The sequence below is a fragment of the Salmo salar genome, chromosome ssa28 (genome assembly GCF_905237065.1).
Source record: "Salmo salar chromosome ssa28, Ssal_v3.1, whole genome shotgun sequence".
Lineage (NCBI taxonomy): Eukaryota > Metazoa > Chordata > Actinopteri > Salmoniformes > Salmonidae > Salmo > Salmo salar.
The window spans coordinates 5,099,209-5,120,651 of record NC_059469.1 but is presented as its reverse complement, the minus strand read 5'-3'; the positions used below and the strand labels follow the sequence as shown (position 1 = coordinate 5,120,651).

The 21,443-nt window shown below is 44.2% G+C and overlaps 1 protein-coding gene across 2 annotated transcripts in view; it reads left to right on the top strand.

The window, feature by feature from the left end:
• Positions 1-21,066, top strand: part of LOC106589361 (uncharacterized) — a 29,593-nt gene extending 8,527 nt beyond the window's left edge. Inside the window, exons 3-20 of one of the 2 annotated variants that reach the window (XM_045710202.1) lie at positions 3,418-3,687; positions 3,903-4,331; positions 4,678-5,097; positions 5,295-5,747; positions 5,935-6,204; positions 6,964-7,212; positions 7,356-7,601; positions 7,720-7,977; positions 8,138-8,446; positions 8,615-8,884; positions 9,061-9,144; positions 9,232-9,385; positions 9,485-9,555; positions 9,807-10,018; positions 12,314-12,567; positions 13,328-13,447; positions 18,968-19,133; positions 19,310-21,066. In XM_045710202.1, the coding sequence (XP_045566158.1) occupies positions 3,418-3,687; positions 3,903-4,331; positions 4,678-5,097; positions 5,295-5,747; positions 5,935-6,204; positions 6,964-7,212; positions 7,356-7,601; positions 7,720-7,977; positions 8,138-8,446; positions 8,615-8,884; positions 9,061-9,144; positions 9,232-9,385; positions 9,485-9,555; positions 9,807-10,018; positions 12,314-12,567; positions 13,328-13,447; positions 18,968-19,133; positions 19,310-19,626 (4,552 nt within the window). In that variant the 3' untranslated portion in view covers positions 19,627-21,066. Of the gene's footprint in view, positions 1-3,417; positions 3,688-3,902; positions 4,332-4,677; positions 5,098-5,294; positions 5,748-5,934; positions 6,205-6,963; positions 7,213-7,355; positions 7,602-7,719; positions 7,978-8,137; positions 8,447-8,614; positions 8,885-9,060; positions 9,145-9,231; positions 9,386-9,484; positions 9,556-9,806; positions 10,019-12,313; positions 12,568-12,816; positions 13,270-13,327; positions 13,448-18,967; positions 19,134-19,309 lie in introns of those variants that run through there. The other variant, XM_014179227.2, reaches the window with a different exon arrangement.
• The last annotated feature ends 377 nt before the right edge of the window (positions 21,067-21,443 follow it).

Genomic DNA, 21,443 nt, shown 5'->3' with positions numbered 1-21,443 from the left:
CACTATAATGCGATAAGCTGTGCCCACAAACTGTTAGGGCCTACATAAATCTGTCCCAACAGCAGTCCCAACATTTTACCACTGCTACACCTGGCTATCAGCGGAACCTTGTCTGGCAGCGAAACAGTTCATTCAGCCTCATTTACTGCCTTTTTAAAAAACATAGCTGATATGGTTGACCATATCTACTTGGCATATTACATAATTTATGCAGCAGCATATAAGACATTTTTGCACTCACCTTGTTGTGCACGGCGGTCCTTCATTGGCAATTTTTGTCATCAAAGAAAGAGAAAGATTTACAATTCCGATTTGGATGACCGTTCAAAATGTATTTTCCCAGTCTCACTTCCCAGTTGCAATGCTTGCAGATAGCCACTGTCACTGATTCCTTCCAAACAACTCATTGTTGAATTTGCTATTTCCAACTTGTTGTGTAATGTTTATGTCCATTGTCCGATGAGCACCGATACATTTTGTATGTAATTTATCTTCATGATTTCTCTTCATATGACAAGGATTAAAAAGGATTTGCCAGTAGATTGTCTACTTGATTTATGGTGACTGCTAGCTAAGATTTTGAAAGTATGATGTTGACATGATCAGTCCAATCAAAGCTACTGTGGCCCATGACCTTGAGCGTTCTTGGAAGAGCACTTCTATTCTAAGTCTATGGTAGGGCCCAAATGGCTCACATTCTTGATGTCTACTCTTACTAAAGGCGGGTGACGTAGTGTCCCTATGAGTGACAGAACACTGAGCCAATCATGGTTCAATGCTGAGCCAATCAAAGTGCAATGCTCCTATTTTCTGTTGGCCGGCCCCACCACCACAGAAAGCACTGAGCTACAGTGGCTTGCGAAAGTATTCACCCCTCTTGGCAGTTTTCCTATTTTGTTGCTTTACAACCTGGAATTAAAATAGATTTTTGGGGGGTTTGTATAATTTCATTTACACAACATGCCTACCACTTTGAAGATGCAAAATATTTTTTATTGTGAAACAAACAAGAAATAACACAAAAAAAAACAGAAAACCTGAGTGTGCATAACTATTCATCCCCCCAAAGTCAATACTTTGTAGAGCCACCTTTTGTAGCGATTACAGCTGCAAGTCTCTTGGGGTATGTCTCTATAAGCTTGGCACATCTAGCCACTGGGATTTTTGCCCATTCTTCAAGGCAAAACTGCTCCAGCTCCTTCAAGTTGGATGGGTTCCGCTGGTGTACAGCAATCTTTTAAGTCATACCACAGATTCTCCATTGGATTGAGGTCTGGGCTTTGACTAGGCCATTCCAAGACATTTAAATGTTTCCCTTTAAACCACCCTTTAAATCACAAGTGTTGTTTTAGCAGTATGCTTAGGGTCATTGACCGGCTGGAAGGTGAAAGTCCGTCCCAGTCTCAAATCTCTGGAAGACTGAAACAGGTTTCCCTCAAGAATTTCCCTGTAAATTAGCGCCATCCATCATTCCTTCAATTCTGACCAGTTTCCCAGTCCCTGCCGATAAAAAAACATCCCCATGGTGTTCTCGGGGTGATGAGAGGTGTTGGGTTTGTGCCAGACATAGCGTTTTCCTTGATGGTCAAAAAGCATCATTTTAGTCTCATCTGACCAAAGTACCTTCTTCCATATGTTTGGGAAGTCTCCCACATGCCTTTTGGCGAACACCAAACGTGTTTGCTTATTTTTTTTCTTTAAGCAATGGCATTTTTCTGGCCACTCTTCCATAAACCCCGTTCTGTGGAGTGTACGGCTTAAAGTGGTCCTATGGACAGATACTCCAATCTCCACTGTGGAGCTTTGCAGCTCCTTCAGGATTATCTTTGGTCTCTTTGTTGCCTCTCTGATTAATGCCCTCCTTGCCTGGTCTGTGAGTTTTGGTGGGCGGCCCTCTCTTGGCAGGTTTGTTGTGGTGCCATATTCTTTCCACTTTTTTATAATGGATTTAATGGTGCCCCGTGGGATGTTCAAATTTTCTGATATTTTTTATAACCCAACCCTGATCTGTACTTCTCCACAACTTTGTCCCTGACCTGTTTGGACAGCTCCTTGGTCTTCATGGTGCCACTTGATTGGTGGTGCCCCTTGCTTAGTGGTGTTGCAGACTCTGGGGCCTTTCGGAACAGGTGTGTATATACTGAGATCATGTGACAGATCATATGACACTTAGATTGCACACAGGTGGACTTTATTTAACTAATTATGTGACTTCTGAAGGTAATTGGTGGCACCAGATCTTATTTAGGGGCTTCATAGCGAAGGGGGTGAATACATATGCACGCACCATTTTTCCGTTCTTATTATTTTTTTTTTTTTAAACAAGATATTTTTTTCATTTCACTTCACCAATTTGGACTATTTTGTGTATGTCCTTCACATGAAATCCAAATAAAAATCAGTTTAAATTACAGGTTGCAATGCAACAAAATAGGAAAAACGCCAAGGGGGATGAATACTTTTGCAAGGTACTGTAGGCTGAAACACCTGCATTTTGGAGCTGCATGTTTGTATGCCGCTTATATATATATTTTTTTACATTGTTTGCAAACTGATGTGTGACACATATTAAGGCCAAAATAACATGCAAAACAGGCAAGCCCACCCCCCAACAGGTGGGGTTCTGCCCCACCTGCCCTGAATGAGTGGTCGCCACTGGGTATGAGGTACTTTTCTGCATATGCTTCCGTTTTTCAACGCCAAACCCACCACTTGTGTGCGTGGCCAAAGGGCTCTATTTTCATGTCATCTGACCATAGCACTGCCTGGAGTTTAATAAATTGGGCCATTGTTAAGGTCAATGGCGTCATGAACCTAGTACCAGGACATTTTAGCCAAAACCTGGTTGCCTCTGCCAGGAGGATGAATCTTCCAGCAAGACAATAACCCCAAGCACACATCAAAATCCACAAAGAAATGGTTAATAGACCACAAAATCAACATTTTGCGATGGCCATCTCAGTCTTTGGACTTGAACCCCATTGAAAACCTGTGGTTTGAATTGAAGAGGGCAGTCCATAAGTGCAGACCAAGGATATCAAGGATCTGGAAAGATTCTGTATGGAGGAATGGCCTAAGAACCCTTCCAATGTGTTCTCCAATATCAGAAAACATGTCCTAAAAAGGCGCAGTGTCATTATCCTCGCAATCATAGAGTGTTGGAGTACTGAAAACATATTTATTTTAAATAACATAATTTACCACCAAAACATTGCATATAATATAGCTCAGTATTTGTATTGTTTTATTTTATACAGTATTTTTAGCTCCTCTTTATCAAGGGTGCCAATGATTATGTACCCTACTGTATAATAACAATGTTCAGTTAGATCATTAATATGCAGTTATATAATTAATATGCAGTATTACATAGAAGTACAATATATATTTTAGTTTTTAACCATTTTATTCTGTTAGATTGGATTCCATTACACAACTGCAGATGTGGAAAGTTGCACTTCGCTCTGGCCTACAGAGTGACTGTGACAATTTGCTGAGACTGTGTGAGTCTGAAATTCACCTGTCAGTCCAAGAGCAAGAGGTGTGGAAGCCAGCAGAAGAGGTCCTGAAGCAGAAGAGACCAGAACATATTCACCTCTGTCTACATGTTGGTCAAGGCACCCAGCATATTACCACATCATCAATGAAAATCATCTTTGACTGTTTGTCAAACATTGCCGATATCAGGTAAATGAATGCATAGCCTACATAGATGGATTTTTATTAAGTCCAGATAGCATATTCTGAACATGGTTAAGATTCCTTTAAATCATTTGAATGTCTTATAGATGCTGTTTTACTGCCACTGCTGCTATCAGTATTTCCAATGATGACCAATGTTAGCTCTAATGTAGGCCTACATTGATGATAAAAGAAGTGTCTCGTCTTAACATTTCTTTTAGGTTCATTGCACTCAATGATCAAAAAACACATTCATGGAATGAGGAAGTGAAGTCATTCCAGATGGATCTTTACATACAAGGAGCTCTCTATGAGATGACGACAGGACAGAAACGTGTTGAGGGTCTGCGCCCTGTGCTTGCTCATTTGATTCACTCTGACTCTATAGAGGAACAGAGCAAATTCATGGTTCGTCTGTACTCAAAGGCCCATGACACGCAGGAAGGCATTCTACCGGTGTTGCAGCCTGTTTTCCAGACAACTCCTGCGGTATGGTACATAGACCTCTCTGAGAAAGGAACCTCTGGCGTCCTTGAGGTGCTGAAATTCCAGAATGTGAAGAAACCAGTTGAGTTGTGGTGGTCGGATGAAGAGAGCGAGAGGGAATTGGCCATTTTCCTTCAGTGTCTACCCTACGTCTCAGAGCTGAGGTGAGTCTATGGTTGTGTGATGATCTTAAAATGTTATCACTGGATCTAAATGTTCTTTGAGAATAGACACACAAAAAAAAGTATGCTACAGAAGACTTGTTTTTGTATCTATCATTGTCTTTTTAATCCGTTGGCATAGTTCGAAGAGAAAAGTTGCTTACTATCTCAGTGCAAAATGTTATCTGGTGTACGACAGTTGTGTTTCCCATCAGAGACCCTGACAGTCTATAATCTAATTATCTTCTATTCAACCTGAAGAGAGGGTTCAGAGAGGTTGTACAGTGAGTGCTTGGGTACATTTTGTCATTAGATTTTTAACAATTTATTTTCATTCTAAATTATCTAGATTCAATGACTGCATTCCAAACACCAATGATGCTATCAAGGTGCTTGTGGATCTCTTCATCTGTGCAGCAACGTTGGAAGGAGAGACACTAAAGATGCTTTCATCAGTATGTGGATACTCAGCTTTCCCCTTTGCTGATCGTGACAATGCTGGACAGTGTGCTTTTCTGTTAGATCTGTACTCACATGTGAGCGACTACGAGACTCAAACAGGCAGAAGTATCCTTCCAGCGTTACTGCCACTTTACCAGACAGCTCCTGCAGTCTGGTCCATAGACCTCTCTGAGAGAAAGGCCTCCCTCCTCCTAGAAGTGCTGAAACTCCAACCAGAGAAGAAACCGGTAGAACTGAGGGGCTGGTCAGCTGACGAAAGTGACGTAAGGAGTTTCCTTCAGTGTCTACCCTACATCTCGTACCTCAGGTTGGTTTGTTCAAAGGTTCTCTGTTATAATCATATCGCTGACAGAGAGTAATTTAGATACCATGTGGAATTATGAACTTGAAGCATCTTAAGGCTAAGGTTCTAAGGATAAACTTAGCCTTAACATGCTTTTGAGAACTCGGTCTTGGTCTATGTGTTCCTTTTATGTCAGGCTAATAATGTTTTTATGCTGACAGGTTTTTCTACAGACAGGATGAGGGGGAGCTTCCTGAGGAGTGGAGGATCACATTTTTTCCACGGCTTTGTTGTTTCCTTTTGAAAGTGTTTCTTCAAGGAGCTGTTAATGACATATTGACAGGACAGAGGTCTGTTGAGGCACTCCTGTCTCTTCTGGGGTTAGCGCATTCATATGACTCTACAGGGAAGTGTATGCTTCTGTTAGATCTGTACTCGCATGCGAAGGACTATGAGATTCAAACAGGCAGAAGTATCCTTCCAGCTTTACAGCCAATTTACTGGTCAACTCCTGCAGTCTGGTCAATAGACCTCTCAGAGAGAAAGGCCTCCCTCCTCCTAGAAGTGCTGAAACTCCAACCAGTGAAGAAACCAGTAGAGTTGAGGGGCTGTTCAGATGACGAGAGTGACGTGAGGAGTTTCCTTCAGTGTCTACCCTACATATCATACCTCATGTGGGTTGGTTACCAACCTGGCGTGTGTTTTTCTCTATTGAATTAACAGTATCATGGAATTAACTATATCATGGAACATTAATTGTTTTGAGATATATTGACCAATCATTTATTTACAATTTCATATATTTGCATACATTACAATGTTTTCATGTGTCTTTGCCTTGTTTTGATTTTTCGCCCCCAGTTGTGACTGCCAGTTCTTCCTGTCGATGTGTGATGAACTCTCTGTGGGTTCTGAGGGAGATGCACTGCTATCCCACTCTCTCCTCCAGGCCCTACAGTACACTCTCACATTGTCAGGGTGGTTGCCCAGTGTAAGCTGCGAGGCAGTAGGAGCAGTCCTAGGCCAGTCTACTGCTGACGATGAGCTGGACGTCACTCTCACCCCACAGAGTATCTCTCTCCAAGGAGCTAAACTTCTCTTCGAACAAGTGAAAGAGCTTCACAAGCTTAGGTAATTCTATATTTGCTAACACCCTAGAGTCTATTGATGCACACGAGCGTCAACCTAAGTAACATAATTTTTTTTTTAAATCCATCAAAATCCGTCAGTTTAAACTAGAAATATCTGGGCTGCGTCTCAATCCACCGCGTCCGCCTATAGTGCTTTTCCACGTCTGCGGTGGAAGCTGGCCGGAGCTACAGCGGTGTTTGTCAAACCATGAAACATCCCGAAAATCGTTTTTCTCACGAAAACATATGTAGCGTCTGAATGGTTTGGCCTACAAACTATTATGACCACTCTATGAAAAGGGGATACTCTCACGAACACGATGACTCATCTGAAGTTAACTGGTACCGGTTTTAAAAAATGAATGGAAATATGGAGGTACAGTAGTTTTGTGCCTACCCCAAAAAAGGGGTTAAATGTGTGTAAAAAGAAAAAAAAATATATATATACTGAGCTTTCTTATATCTCCTAGATATCGGACAGACACTTCAAAATCTTATTCCTTATGATTTTTTTTGTTGCCATTTATGAATGTGTTACTCAATGTGTTTCTATGGGATTTGGTACTAAAGGCCGAATTCTATATTTTAACAAATAATGTATGTATATATACTTTTTATATATACCTAAAGGGGTCCTAAAATTCATAATCAAATAGCTAAATGATCCATGGTATGACGATCTTAAATCAATTCCATTTGTCAGCTTATAACCCCCCCACCTATTCTTGAAGGTTAACATCATTTTTGTTTCTTCTTTCAGAATGAATGAAATGGCAACAGTGAAGCTAGCTAGGATGTCACTTTTGTGCAAAAGGCCAATGATCGTTAAGGAGCTGACCCTGGTCTTATCTAGGCCAAATCCAACAGAACGGGTGCAGTGTAGAGTGATCAGTAGTTTAGCTTCACTACTGAGAGTGTGGACCATAAGGAGCTTGGATCTGACAGACTGTCCCATCGAGGGTTACCTTCTTGCTACCCTGTTGTGTCATCAGGGTCCGCTCACTATCAGGCAAGTTAGCTTACCTAGTTTGTCCACTCTCAAACAAAATGTCTCTAAATGTGGGGTTTGCATGTTGGGGATTACCGTTTGAATTGTTGAGGATCCACATTGTTTTCTGTGTGTTATCATCTGCCTGTATTCCTCCATGGCAGACTAAGTGAGGAGATTCTGCAACAGCTGGCAGTTGTGGTATATGAGGCTCAGAATGAGGAACTGACCCAGTGCTTCCTGGAGAAGGTTGATGGAGACCTGTCTAACTGTAGACTGGACTGGGATGTGCTTCACTACCTGCTGAAGAGCACCACACAACGCATCACCATCAACCTCAGAAGGAGCAGAATCAGACAGCAAGACATGCCTCATCTTCTCCCGTTCCTGAATAATATTCACTTTCAAAGGTCTGGTTCAAACAATATGATGATTGCTATCAGGGCCAATATCTTTGTCTTTCACAGTGAAAATCCAATAACTAACATGTAGCACCTAATACAGCACCTAATGCCTCCTTTTCTGCAGAATGAATTCCCACTTTGAGAGGACAGCTCTGAAAGAAATACACAAGCAACGTGCTGGTCACATGGTGACTACTTTAGTGAGGTCATCAGATGAATGGATCAACTTGAACAACCTGGTCTTGAAACATGATGACTGTGAAGCACTGCGCTTTGCTTTACACTACAGTGACGGGGTAAAACTCAACCTGTTGTGGACCGTCATTCCAAAGGAGGAGATGGGGAGGATTCTGACTCTTCTGCACAGGGTCTCTGAACTCAGGTCTTTGTCCACGTCACTGTCTATTAGTGTCTCTATGTGTTTTTTTTCTTGTACCTGATTTAAGTATTTGGTTTCTAGTTGATTGGAAGGAGTGAATTACAATTAATTGCACATTATTTTATGTCCAACCATGGTTCTGACTGTCCTGACAACCTTGCAGGGTAGACAGGAAACTACTCCTGGAGCTCCTCCATGCCTGGACAGGATTGATAACACAAACAGAGGCACCCGCTACGCTGTTGAGGGTTCTGGATCACAAACTGGACCTCTCCTGCTCTTCTGCCATGGATCTGTCAGGGCAGGAGGATGATACTGTTTTGAGCCTCAGTTCTGGGGACTGCAGGGCCATCTCTGCAGCCATCGACAAAGCTGATGGTGACACAGAGCTGATTCTACACGACTGTCAGGTTGAGGATGCAGGACTAGAGGAGTTTTACAAAGAGTCCATTTTACAAAGAGTCCATTTGAGGTGAGATGCCGTAAGCAGGTTTTTGCATATTCAATTGATAGTTTATTGATCTATAGACCATCTATTGGGGACTATCCAAATAATGTAGGGCCCAGACGTTATACTCTCGTGAGTGCTTTACTTTTGAATTTTCCGGTAGTGACACTGTTTAACTTTGTTCCTTCATAGCCTTGGAAAACCTATTTTGCTGCAGCTCCTTCACCTGATATTTGTGGGAGATGGAGGCAGGTCAGAGAGACTTGCTCCACTACTATCCAGAGCCCTGGGGAAGGAACTGGATCTCAGTCATACCCCGTTGGACCTGATGGCCTGTTCATCACTGGCATTGATTCTGGAGCACTCAGAAGGGCTTTCAGAGCTGGACCTCAGCGACTGCCATCTCACCGACACACATCTGGAGTTTCTGCTCACACATCTGCACAAGGCACAAGTGCTAAAGTAAGGGTATTTTCAGATACAGTACATTGAATTAAGTGGAAAGCATATTTTGTATTTTTCAAAAGTACTAACCCTTAGTGTGATGACATACAGGGTGACATATTCAGTGGTGACATATTCCCTGTACATTGGTCACTTGTGGACCAGCACTCTTAAACCATGATCTCTTTTTTCAGTCTGTGCAATAATGAAATCACTGATGAAGGAGCTGTGAAACTTAACCTATATATGATTGGAAACAGCTTTACAGAAACTGTATGGTGAGTAAAGCAGTGTTGTTGATAATGTCTATGCTTCCTTGACCTAGTTATAACGTGTCTCAATGAAGAATATTTTTTTCTCCGCAGGCTTTGCAACAACAAGATCACTGAGTTTGACAGCTTCTTGGCGGATAAACGTTACAAACTTTGGCCTGCTCACGTGTCTGGAATGCAGGACCGACACGTCACAAACCTGGGCTCTACCTCTGTGAGAGAAGAGACCTCTAAAGTTTTTTCAAAGGTAGATTGATTGATTTAAAGAGCAACAGCAGGAACTGCCATTTAAAGTCAGGTTTGCAATCGATTTGTAAAGTACTATCTGTCGTCTTCTCATGTACAGACCAAACCCATTATTAAAGAATTTGACCCTGAGATAGTTGAAGAAGTTGAAGAAAGCAAGATTTCCTACAGGTAACTACCATAGATTGAATCAATTATAACTACTGTTACATCTAAACAAGTAAGTTTCTTCCTCTCCTATTTTCATATTGGAGTTTTCACTCTTAAGCCAGCAATCAAAATATGCACTGATATGATAATGTAACATGCAATATGTCCTAATAACAGAACTGTGGCTTTCTTAGAATAACCATTTCCCCTGTGCCCTGAGACCACCTTTATAATATAAGGCTAATGTGCTTCTATTTTATGATGCTACCCAGGTTCCAGTGTGGGTTTCGTGGCAAGTTCCAGTGCAGCGCTACAGGGCTGGTATTTGGGATGAGGGAGCCAGGTACCGTGGAGTATAGTGTGGAACACTGGGACATGCACATGCTTGCTGACACTGACTCTGAGCCTGCATGTCCTGTGTTTAAGATCAGCTGTCCAGAGGGACATATGTACCAACTGCACCTTCTTCACTGCGAGACTGAGGGTGAGTTTTACTAAGAGCATTGTATTTGGTACAAATCATTCCCTAAGTTCTAGACCTCAGCTCAATCTTGTTATGAATGGTATGGCTGTTGAACAAGTTGAGGAGTCTAAATTAATTGGTGTCATGTTAGATTGTAAACCGTTATGATCAAAACATATAGATTCAATGGTTGTAAAGATGGGGAGAGGTTTGTCCGTAATAAAGAGATGCTCTGCTTTTTTGACACCACCATCCAAAAAGCAAGTTCTGCAGGCTCTAGTTTTGTCTTATCTTGATTATTGTCCAGTGGTGTGGTCGAGCGCTGCAAGGAAAGACCTAATGTACAGTTGAAGTCGGAAGTTTACATACACCTCAGCCAAATACATTTCAACTCAGTTTTTCACAATTCCTGACATTTAATCCTAGTAAAAATCCCCTGTCTTAGGTCAGTTAGGATCACCACTTTATTTTAAGAATGTGAAATGTCAGAATAATTGTGGAGAGAATAATTTTTTTCAGCTTTTATTTCTTTCATCACATTTCCAGTGGGTCAGAAGTTTACATACTCAATTAGTATTTGTCATCATTGCCTTTAAATTGCTTAACGTCAAACGCTTGTCAAACGTTTTGGGTAGCCTTCCACAAGCTTCCCACAATAAGTTGGTCCATCCAATTTTGGCCCATTCCTCCTGACAGAGCTGGTGTAACTGAGTCAGGTTTGTAGGCCTCCTTGCTCGCACACACTTTTTCAGTTCTGCCCACAAATGTTCTATGGGATTGAGGTTAGGGCTTTGTGATGGCCACTCCAATACCTTGACTTGATGTCCTTAAGCCATTTTGCCACAACTTTGGGAGTATGCTTGGGGTCATTGTTCATTTGGAAGATCCATTTGTGACCAAGCTTTAACTTCCTGACTGATGTCTTGAGATGTTGCTTCAATATATCCACCAAATTTTCCTCCCTCATGATGCCATCTATTTTGTGTTGTGCACCAGTCCCTCCTGCAGCAAAGCACCCCCACAACGTGATGCTGCCACCCCTGTGCTTCACGGTTGGGATGGTGTTCTTCGGTTTGCAAGCCTCCCTCTTTTTCCTCCAAACATAGCGATGGTCATTATGGTCAAACTGTTCTATTTTTGTTTCATCAGACCAGAGGACATTTCTCCAAAAAGTACAATCTTTGTCCCCATGTGCACTTGCAAACCGTAGTCTGGATTTTTTTATGGCGGTTTTGGAGCAATGGCTTCTTCCTTGCTGAGCGGCCTTTCAGGTTATGTTCATATAGGACTCGTTTTACTGTGGATATACAGAATTTTGTACCTGTTTCCTCCAGCATCTTCACAAGGTCATTTGCTGTTGTTCTGGGATTGATTTTCACTTTTCGCACCAAATTATGTTCATCTCTAGGAGACAGAACGCGTCTCCTTCCTGAGAGGTTATGATGGCTGCGTGGTCCCATGGTGTTTATACTTGCATACTATTGTTTGTACAGAAGAACATGGTACCTTCTGGCATTTGGAAATTGCTCCCAAGGATGAACCAGACTTGTGGAGGTCTACAATTTTTTTTCATTGCGGATTTCTTTTGATTTTCCCATGATGTCAAGCAGAGGCACCGAGTTTGAAGGTAGGTCTTGAAATACATCCACAGGTACACCTCCAATTGACTCAAATGATGTCAATTAGCCTATCAGAAGCTTCTAAAGCCTTGACATCATTTTCTGAAATTTTCCAAGCTGTTTAAAGGCACAGTCAACTTAGTGTATGTAAACTTCTGACCCACTGGAATTGTGATAGTGAATTATAAGTGAAATAATCTGTCTGTAAACAATAGTTGGAAAAATTACTTGTGTCAACTCCGTTCCATCTCATATTGCTCAAATGAACAGCAAACCTGGTTTTTAAAAAAACAGATAAAGCAACACCTCACGGCACAACACCTCTCCCCTATTTGACCTAGATAGTTGGTGTGAATGTATTGATATGTACTGTTGGCTCTGTGCCTTTTTAAATTAGATTTTTTAATTGATGTAGTTCTGTACCTGAGCTGTTCTTGTCTATTAATGTTCTGTATTATGTCATGTTTCGTGTGGACCCCGGGAAGAGTAGCTGCTGCTTTTGCAACAGCTAATGGGGATCCTAATAAAATACCAAAAGTTTAAGCACTTTTTGAAATACCCTTTTTCCCCAACGATATATGTATTCAAACTTTTCATTCAACAAAACATGTGTAAGTTAGAAATGGTAAGAAAGCATCTGGAAATATTCAAGACGGTAGAACTGATTGTTTGTTGGTGTGGCTGTCTCATTTTCCAGTCTACGCAGCTGAGGCTTTGTCTGTGGCTCACATATGCAGCAATAGTCTGGAGATTCTGGTACCTAATAGGGTGACACATTCACATGTGATTATAAACATCAATGGGCTCTCCAGATGGACTTTGTTACGCCGCAAGCCAAAAACGAAAAAAAGAATCAATGGGCAGGTGCTTCTTTTCCTGGAGCTAAACGTTACAGAAGGACAACACAGGCTCTGGGTTTACCTATTGTCCCGCAATGTGCCATACACTGAGGTAAATATTGCATTTCTTTATTTTAATGTCCAGTAAACCTTCTCACAATAATTTCTTAGATGTGGATTCCAAGTTCTGTGACGGCATTCAGTCCAAATTTCAGCTAATTGAAATCTCAGTGAATCTCCAACCCCATCAATTACAATATCAACGCATGCATCTGTGTTGTTACCACTGCATGTATCAGGTATGAAGGGAAGACCCAGATGCAGACCACGTCGAATAAACAATAGTTTCATGTTCCAACAGGGGCAGGCAATAGACAGGTCAAGGCAGGCAGGGGTCAGAGAACCAGAGGTCGGGCAGCGGTACCGGACGGCAGGCAGGCTTAGGCAGAGGTCGGTAATCCAGAGGGTGGTAGAGGTACAGGTCAGCAGGCAGGCTCAGGGACAGGCAGAGTGGTCAGGCAGGCGGGCTTAGAGTCAGGACAGGCAAGGCAAGGCAAGGCTCAAAACCGGGAGGGCAAGAAAAGAGAGACTAGAAAAAGCAGGAGCTGAGACACAAAACACTGGTTGACTCGAACAAACAAGACAAACTAGCACAGACAGACAGAAAACACAGGTATAAATACACAGGGGATAATGGGCGACACCTGGAGACAATCACAAAGACAGGTGAAACAGATCAGGTTGTGACAGCATGACATAATTTTAAAAGCGGGTTCAATTTAACTCAAATTTAAAAGCTTTGCAATTTTCTTAAGTCAGTATCTTTTGGATCTATTTACAATATGTATCTGTCAATCTCTACTCATTCATAGGTAATGAAGCGAAATAAGAAGCTGGAGTTCATCCGTGCTTGCTCTGACTGCTACCTAAGGCCCGAAGCCCGATACAGAGTGACCTCAGACCTCGAACAGGGCTTCAGCGTCCATCCCAAGGTTAGAAATTGCATAAAAAATGTTTTATGTGTGTTAATGACTATGATTTAAAATCAAATAAAATCAAATGTTATTAGTCACATGCTCCGAATACAACAGGTGTAGACCTTACAGTGAAATGCTTACTTACCAGCCCCTAACCAACAATGCAGTTGAATTTTTTTAATATATAAGAAATAAAAGTAACAAGTAATTAAAGAGCAGCAGGGGGGTACCGGTACGGAGTCAATGTGCAGGGGCACCGGTTAGTCGAGGTAATTGAGGTCATATGTACATATTAAAGTAATTAGAGTTATTAAAGTGACTATGCATAGATGATAACAACAGAGAGTAGCAGCAGTGTAAAAGAGGGGGGGGGGGCAATGCAAATAGTCTGGGTAGCCATTTGATTAGATTTTCAGGAGTCTTATGGCTTGTGGGTAGAAGCTGTTAAGAAGCGTCTTGGACCTACAGTAGACTTGGCGCTCCGGTACTGCTTGCCGTGCGGTAGCAGAGAGAACAGTCTATGATTATGACTCGGGTGGCTGGAATCTTTGACAGTTTTTAAGGCCTTCCTCAAACAATGCCTGGTATAGAGGTCCTGGATGGCAGCAAGCTTTGCCCCAGTGATGTACTAGGCCGTATACACTACCCTCTGTAGTGCCTTGCGATCGGAGGCCGAGCAGTTGCCATACCAGGCAGTGTGCTTTCGATTATGCAGCTGTAGAACCACCATAGTCCCTGTGCCCAAGAACACTAAGGTAACCTGCCTAAATGACTACCGACCCGTAGCACTCACGTCTGTAGCCATGAAGTGCTTTGATAGGCTGGTCATGGCTCACATCAACACCATTATCCCAGAAACCCTAGACCCACTCCAATTTGCATACCGCCCTAACAGAGTACCAGGACTTCCGGGAGGTGTTCAGCAAGGCCCGGGCCACTTTGCTTCCGCCGCACTGACCCAATGACTGCGGGATTGACCTTCTCCCTAGCACCATGCCGCCCCGGGGATGCTTGTACTCTCTGTCAGGACCGGAGACCAAGGCTATGGAGACCTACATTGGGGACTCCCTAGCTGAAGGATTTATCCGTCCCTCTTCCTCTCCTGCCGGCGCAGGGTGCTGTTTCGTGGAGAAAAAGGACAAGACCCTGCACCCGTGCATTGACTACCGGGGACTCAATGACATTACTGTTAAGAACCGTTACCCGCTACCACTCATTTCCTCGGCCTTCGAGCCGCTCCAGGGGGCCACTGTGTTTTCCAAGTTGGATCTACTCAATGCCTACCACCTGCTGCGGATACGAGAGGGGGATGAGTGGAAGACTGCCTTCAACACGGCCAGCGGCCACTACGACTATCTGGTCATGCCATTAGGCCTCAGCAACGCCCCTGCTGTGTTCCAGGCTCTGGTAAATGATGTTCTCCGCGACACTTTGAACCAGTTCATCTACATTGACGACATCCTCGTATTTTTCGACGTCCGGCAGGTTCTTCAAAGCCTTATGGAGAATCAGCTGTTTGTAAAGGCGGAAAAGTTTGAGTTCCATCGCTCCACCATCCCCTTTCTAGGTTACATCATCTCTGCTGGGAGTGTCCAGATGGATCCCGGGAAGGTGAGAACGGTGGTGGATTGGCCTCAGCCTATGTCCAGGGTGCAGCTGCAACATTTCCTGGGGTTTGCCAACTTTTATTGGCGCTTTATCTGAGGTTACAGCACCCAGGCTTCCCCCCTGTCTGCACTCACCTCTACCAAGGTTCCGTTCACGTGGTCCTCTGCTGCTGACCGGACGTTCTGGGACCTCAAACACCACTGCTCCTATCTTGGTTCATCCTTACCCTTCCCGTCAGTTTGTGGTGGAGGCCGATGCTTCGGATGTCGGAGTGGGGGCTGTCCTGTCCCAACATTCTGCCCTGGACCGTAAGCTGCGTCCCTGCGCCTTCTTCTCCCACCGCCTCAATGCCACGGAGAGGAACTACGATGTGGGGAATCAGGAGCTTCTTGCGGTGAAGATGGCGTTGGAGGAATGGAGGCACTGGCTGGATGGGGCAGAACATCCGTTCATTGTGTGGACCGACCACAAAAACCTGGAGTATCTCCGCACCGCCAGGTGCCTCAACTCCAGGCAAGCGAGATGGGATGGGCCCTGCTGTTTACCCGGTTCAACTTTTCCCTCTCTTACCAGCCAGGTCCAAGAACGTCAAGCCGTATGCCCTGTCTCGCCACTATAGCCCCACGGTTACCACCCCAGAGCCCGAGACCATCCTTCCCACCTCGTGCCTGGCAACGGCACTCAGCTGGGGTATAGGGAAACAGGTCTGGGAGGCGCAGCGGTCCCAGCCAAACTCTGGGGGGGCCCAGATAACCGGATGTTTGTACCTGACGCTGTCCGCACCGCGGTCCTGGAGTGGGCCCATTCCTCCAGGCTTGCCTGCCACCCGGGCTCCTGTCAAACCCTGGCCTTCGTGCGACAACGCTTTTGGTGGCCTACTGGTTCTGGATGTTGCTGCGTTTGTCGCCGCCTGCATGGTCTGTGCTCAGAACAAGACTCCTCGGCAAGCTCTGGCTGGTCTTCTTCAACCACTGCCTGTCCCACACCATCCCTGGTCCCACATATCTCTGGATTTTGTCACGGGTCTCCCTGTCAGAGGGCAACACTGCCATTCTGACTGTGGTACCGCCCACTTCATTCCTCTCCTCAAACTACCCTCGGCCAAGGAGACGGCCCAGCTCATGGTGCAGCACCTCTTCCGGATCCATGGACTGCTCATGGACATGGTCTCCGACCGGCATCCTCAGTTCCTGTCCCGGTTTTGGAAGGCGTTCTGCACCCTCATTGGGTCGTCGACCAGCCTGTCCTCTGGGTTCCACCCCCAGTCCAACGGCCAGTCGGAGCGAGCCAACCAGGACCTCGAGAATACTCTGCGAGGCCTGGTCTCTGCCAACCTCACCACCTGGAGCCAGCAGCTTGTGTGGGTGGAATACGCCCGCAACACCCTTCCCTGCTCTGCCACGGGCTTATCACCATTTGAGTGTTCCCTGGGGTATCAGCCCCCGCTCTTCCCTGAGCACGAAGAAGAGGTCGGCATACCTTCTGCCCAGATGTTTGTCCGCCACTGTCGTCGTACCTGGAGGAGAGCCCAGTCGGCCCTCCTCAAGACCACCTCCAGGTATCAACGACAAGCGGATCGCCATTGGACCCCAGCTACACGGTATCATCTCAGGCAGAAGGTATGGCTATTCACCCGGGATCTGCCCCTCCGGGTGGAATCCCGCAAACTCTCCCCCATGGTTTATCGGCCCGTTTCCCATCTCCAAGGTTATTAGCCCCTCTGCTGTTCATCTTCTGCTGCCCTGTACCCTTCGTATACATCCCACCTTTCATGTGTCCAGAATTAAACCCATGTCTCACAGCCCCTTGTCTCCTGTTTCCAGGCCCACCCCTCTCCCCCGCCTCATCAATGGCCAACCGGCTTACACGGTGAGGCGTCTCCTGGAGGTTCAACCTCGGAGCAGGTGGTTCCAGTACCTGGTTGACTGGGAGGGTTATGGCCCGGAGGAGAGGTGCTGGGTTCCCACCAGGGACATCCTGGACCCAGGCCTCATCGCGGATTTCCAACGCCGACACCCCGGTCAACCAGGTGGCACCCCGAGAGGGGGGGTTACTGTCACACCCTGATCTGTTTCACCTGTCTTTGTGATTGTCTTCACCCCCCTCCAGGTGTCGCCCATCTTCCCCATTATCCCCTGTGTATTTATACCTGTGTTCTGTTTGACTGTTGCCAGTTTTTTTGTTTCGTCAAGCCCGCCAGCGGTTTTCCCTCTGTTCCTGTCTCTCGACTGTTCCTGTTTTCTAGTTTTCCCGGTGTTGACCCCCACCTATCTGGATTACTGACACCTGCCTGCCCTTGACCTGTCTTTTGCCTGCCCCTGTTGCATTAATAAACTGTTGTTACTTTGATGTTGTCTGCATCTGGGTCTTACCTTAAAACATGATAGTCGGAGGGCATAGCGGGATTTCTTATAAGCTTCCGGGTTAGAGTCGCGCTCCTTGAAAGCGGCAACTCTACCCTTTAGCTCAGTATGAATGTTTCCTGTAATCCATGGCTTCTGGTTAGGGTATGTACGTACGGTCACTGTAGGGACAACGTCATCGATGCACTTACTGATGAAGCCAATGACTGATGTGGTGTACTCATCAATGCCATCTGAGGAATCCCAGAACATATTCCAGTCTGTGCTAGCAAAACAGTCCTGTAGTTTAGCATCTGCTTCATCTGACCACTTTTTTATTGATTTGAAGACGTTTCATGATTTACTGTGCTATAATGTAATATAATCTAAGCTAATAGGTAAGGAAAAGTTTGTATGTTTGTTTACAGTACCTCATCCATTGAGACCAAATCAAATCAAATGTATTTATATAGCCCTTCTTACATCAGCTGATATCTCAAAGTGCTGTACAGAAACCCAGCCTAAAACCCCAAACAGCAAGCAATGCAGGTGTAGAAGCACGGTGGCTAGGAAAAACTCCCTAGAAAGGCCAAAACCTAGGAAGAAACCTAGAGAGGAACCAGGCAATGAGGGGTGGCCAGTCCTCTTCTGGCTGTGCCGGGTGGAGATTATAACAGCACATGGCCAAGATGTTCAAATGTTCATAAATGACCAGCATGGTCAAATAATAATAATCATAGTAGTTGTCGAGGGTGCAACAAGTCAGCAACTCAAGAGTAAGTGTCAGTTGGCTTTTTCATAGCCGATCTTTCATCTACCGCTCCTGCTGTCTCTAGAGAGTTGAAAACAGCAGGTCTGGGACAGGTAGCACGTCCGGTGAACAGGTCAGGGTTCCAGCAGGTCTGGGAAAGCAGGTCTGGGACAGGTAGCACGTCCGGTGAACAGGTCAGGGTTCCAGCAGGTCTGTGCCAGCAGGTCTGGGACAGGTAGCACGTCCGGTGAACAGGTCAGGGTTCCATAGCCGCAGGCAGAACAGTTGAAACTGGAGCAGCAGCACGGCCAGGTGGACTGGGGACAGCAAGGAGTCATCATGCCAGGTATTCCTGAGGCATGGTCCTAGGGCTCAGGTCCTCCAAGAGAGAGAAAGAGAGAAAGAGAGAATTAGAGAAAGCATATTTAAATTCACACAGGACACCGGATAAGACAAGAGAAATACTCCAGATGTAACAGACTGACCCTAGCCCCCCGACACATAAACTACTGCAGCATAAATACTGGAGGCTGAGACAGGAGGGGTCAGGAGACACTGTGGCCCCATCTGATGAAACCACCGGACAGGGCCAAACAGGCAGGATATAACCCCACCCACTTTGCCAAAGCACAGCCCCCACACCACTGTGACAACACACATGTCATTACAGAGCCTCACCTGTCCTCTATGACCAATAACTCAGCTTTTTGTATTAAAACTCACTAGGTTTTTCTTCTCTAGATATGCTTAAAAGTACATTCTCTGTCAAATGGGCATAGAATATTTTGCAGTTTTGTCATAAGTGATTCTCTTTGACCTCCCTTTCTCTGTCAGGGGAAATATTTGCATATTCATAGTGGCCCAGATCAACATGCCACATTTACTGTCTTCTTGGACAGTAAAGTTACCAAATTGAAGCTGATGATTCAGGAGCTCAAGAGGATGGGGAAAAAGACGGCGTGGAGAAGCCAATGGTTTGAACCAATATTTCTAAAGCCAGGTAACTTATCTCACATCTCTTCATAGGCCTACAACTATCTTTCCCCTACCTGCAACTGATTTAACAGATTTCCATCTACCTGCAAATAAACAAAAAACATGCTAATTTCCACTGTATTTGGAAAGCTTTTTAAATAAGAACCTGGGATGTGTGTGTTTATATGTTTTTTCCAATAGGCAGCAATCTCACAGAGTCAGACTGGCTGCAGAATCTGTGTCGCATCCTGGAGCACCTGTCAGCCAAGGAGATCAAGAGGCTTAAGTTTCTAGTTAGAACCTCAAAGGAACTCCCACAGCCCAGTATCTCCAACAATGACCTGGAGTGCATGGAGGAGGTTCACGATCTTGCAGAGCTAATGGTAAAGACCTGGGGGATGAATGGCTCCCTTTTAGCCACCCAATCGCTCATGAAAGAACTGCCACGCAGAGACGAACCAGTGACATCCTTGCTGATGCCCTTCCTGGAGCAATGTGTGGCGCTAAAGGGGGCGTGAGAGTCAGTGGTGTGAACAGCCTTAAAGGACCTTGGGAAGATGCTTTCCATCAGGGTTCTATACTAGAAGCATCAGGAAAAGGAAAGTAGAAGAGAACTTTCACACTGTTTTGGCTGGAGGCAACAAAAACCCTAAGGAGAAGGCAGACACATTGTTGAACAAATGTCAGATAATGAGGTTCATTGTGTTATTTGCTCAGATTTGTGCTCTTGACAATGACAAATGTCTCCACTGTGTACTTGGTTAAAAAATATGTATGTGTGTGTTCATATTTTTAAGCATTCAAATGTACTTTATATAATGTCAATATTTTCTACCTGTATGATATTGTAAAGTTGCTCAGAGTTTTTACAATTGTTATTTTTGTTCTAGTCCAATAAACATTTTTTTTTAAACGAATAAGTTATTTTTCTTATGAGTTGACATCACAGTCTCTCTATCCATTTTTTTTTAAACATGCTGTTTTATTGAAAGACTACTAAAGGAAGCTTATTGGTGTAACGGCCGTCGTTCAAATGAGACCAAGGTGCAGCGGAGGATGTGTTCATCTTCAGGAATTTATTAAAGAAAGAACACGTTAGACAAAAACAAGAAACCGACAGCCAAACAGTCCTGTCAGGTGCAAACACTAAACGGAAACAATTACCCACAAAACCCAAAGGAAAAACATGCTCCTTATGTGTGACTCCCAATCAGCAAAAACGAGCTTCAGCTGTGCCTGATTGGGAGCCACACGGCCCAAAACAAAGAAATACAAAAACATAGAGAAAGGAACATAGAACGCCCACCCAATGTAACACCCTGGCCTAACCAAAATAAAGAACAAAAAACCCCTCTCTATGGCCAGGGCGTTACAATTGGGTCCAAGTGAAGAGAAATTAATTAACAGGCACAGGTGGTGGTACTTGTAATTTTTTTTGTACAATAGTGTCGTGGAAATTCTTACACAGGGACACTCAAAGTCAATCTTAAATGAATCCTCCTTTATTTGTCAGCGCGCTGCTCTTCCAGCAGTTGTCTTATATACGGCTATACACAGACAAGTTATATTTGCATGATTTAGCATAATTACATTAATCATTAGCGTTTTGTTTAATTCATGTGACCCACCAATACTGGTTCATAACACGTGACAGACCAATACCTCACGAGAATTCTTCTCTCTAAGCTGAGACCTTGAAACTGAGATCTTTAGTTCGTTCTCAAAACAAGGTCTGGGCATACTGCCAAATTGCAGATACTGATAGTGAGGATTTGTTAAATCAGTCACTTGCATGAACACAGAAATTGGTTATTAGAACAGCACATGAATAGAACACAGACATTTGTTATCAGAAAAGCACAAACATTAAAATTCCCATTACAATAGTAATATTTAGCAATATTTTGAGAATAAAGTCGAAATAAAATGTTGAGAATAAAGTCGTAGTTATATTTCAAGATTAACGTAGGGGATTTTGTTAATTGCATGTCTCCTTGGCTCCCTGTTGTTGTGCCTGCTACTGTTGAAATGACTTAGATGACCTGGTGAAACTATAGGCTTACTTTAGAATTGGCTTTATTAACAAGCAAATCCTTGCTCTTTTAGCACACAATAACCATATTATAAGTATTAGGACCAGGAAAAGGTTGGGCTACAGATCATTTTCAAAAGGAGCAACCGTGGTTATATACATAGGTAGAGATGGGTGGGTTGTGTGTTAATACAGTGTGTGTTTGTGTGCGGTAAAAAGTAGGGCCAAAACAAACAAATGGCCATCAATCTAATGATCTAATACACTCGATCAAACAGGTGTCACTGCTCATTCACGCTCATC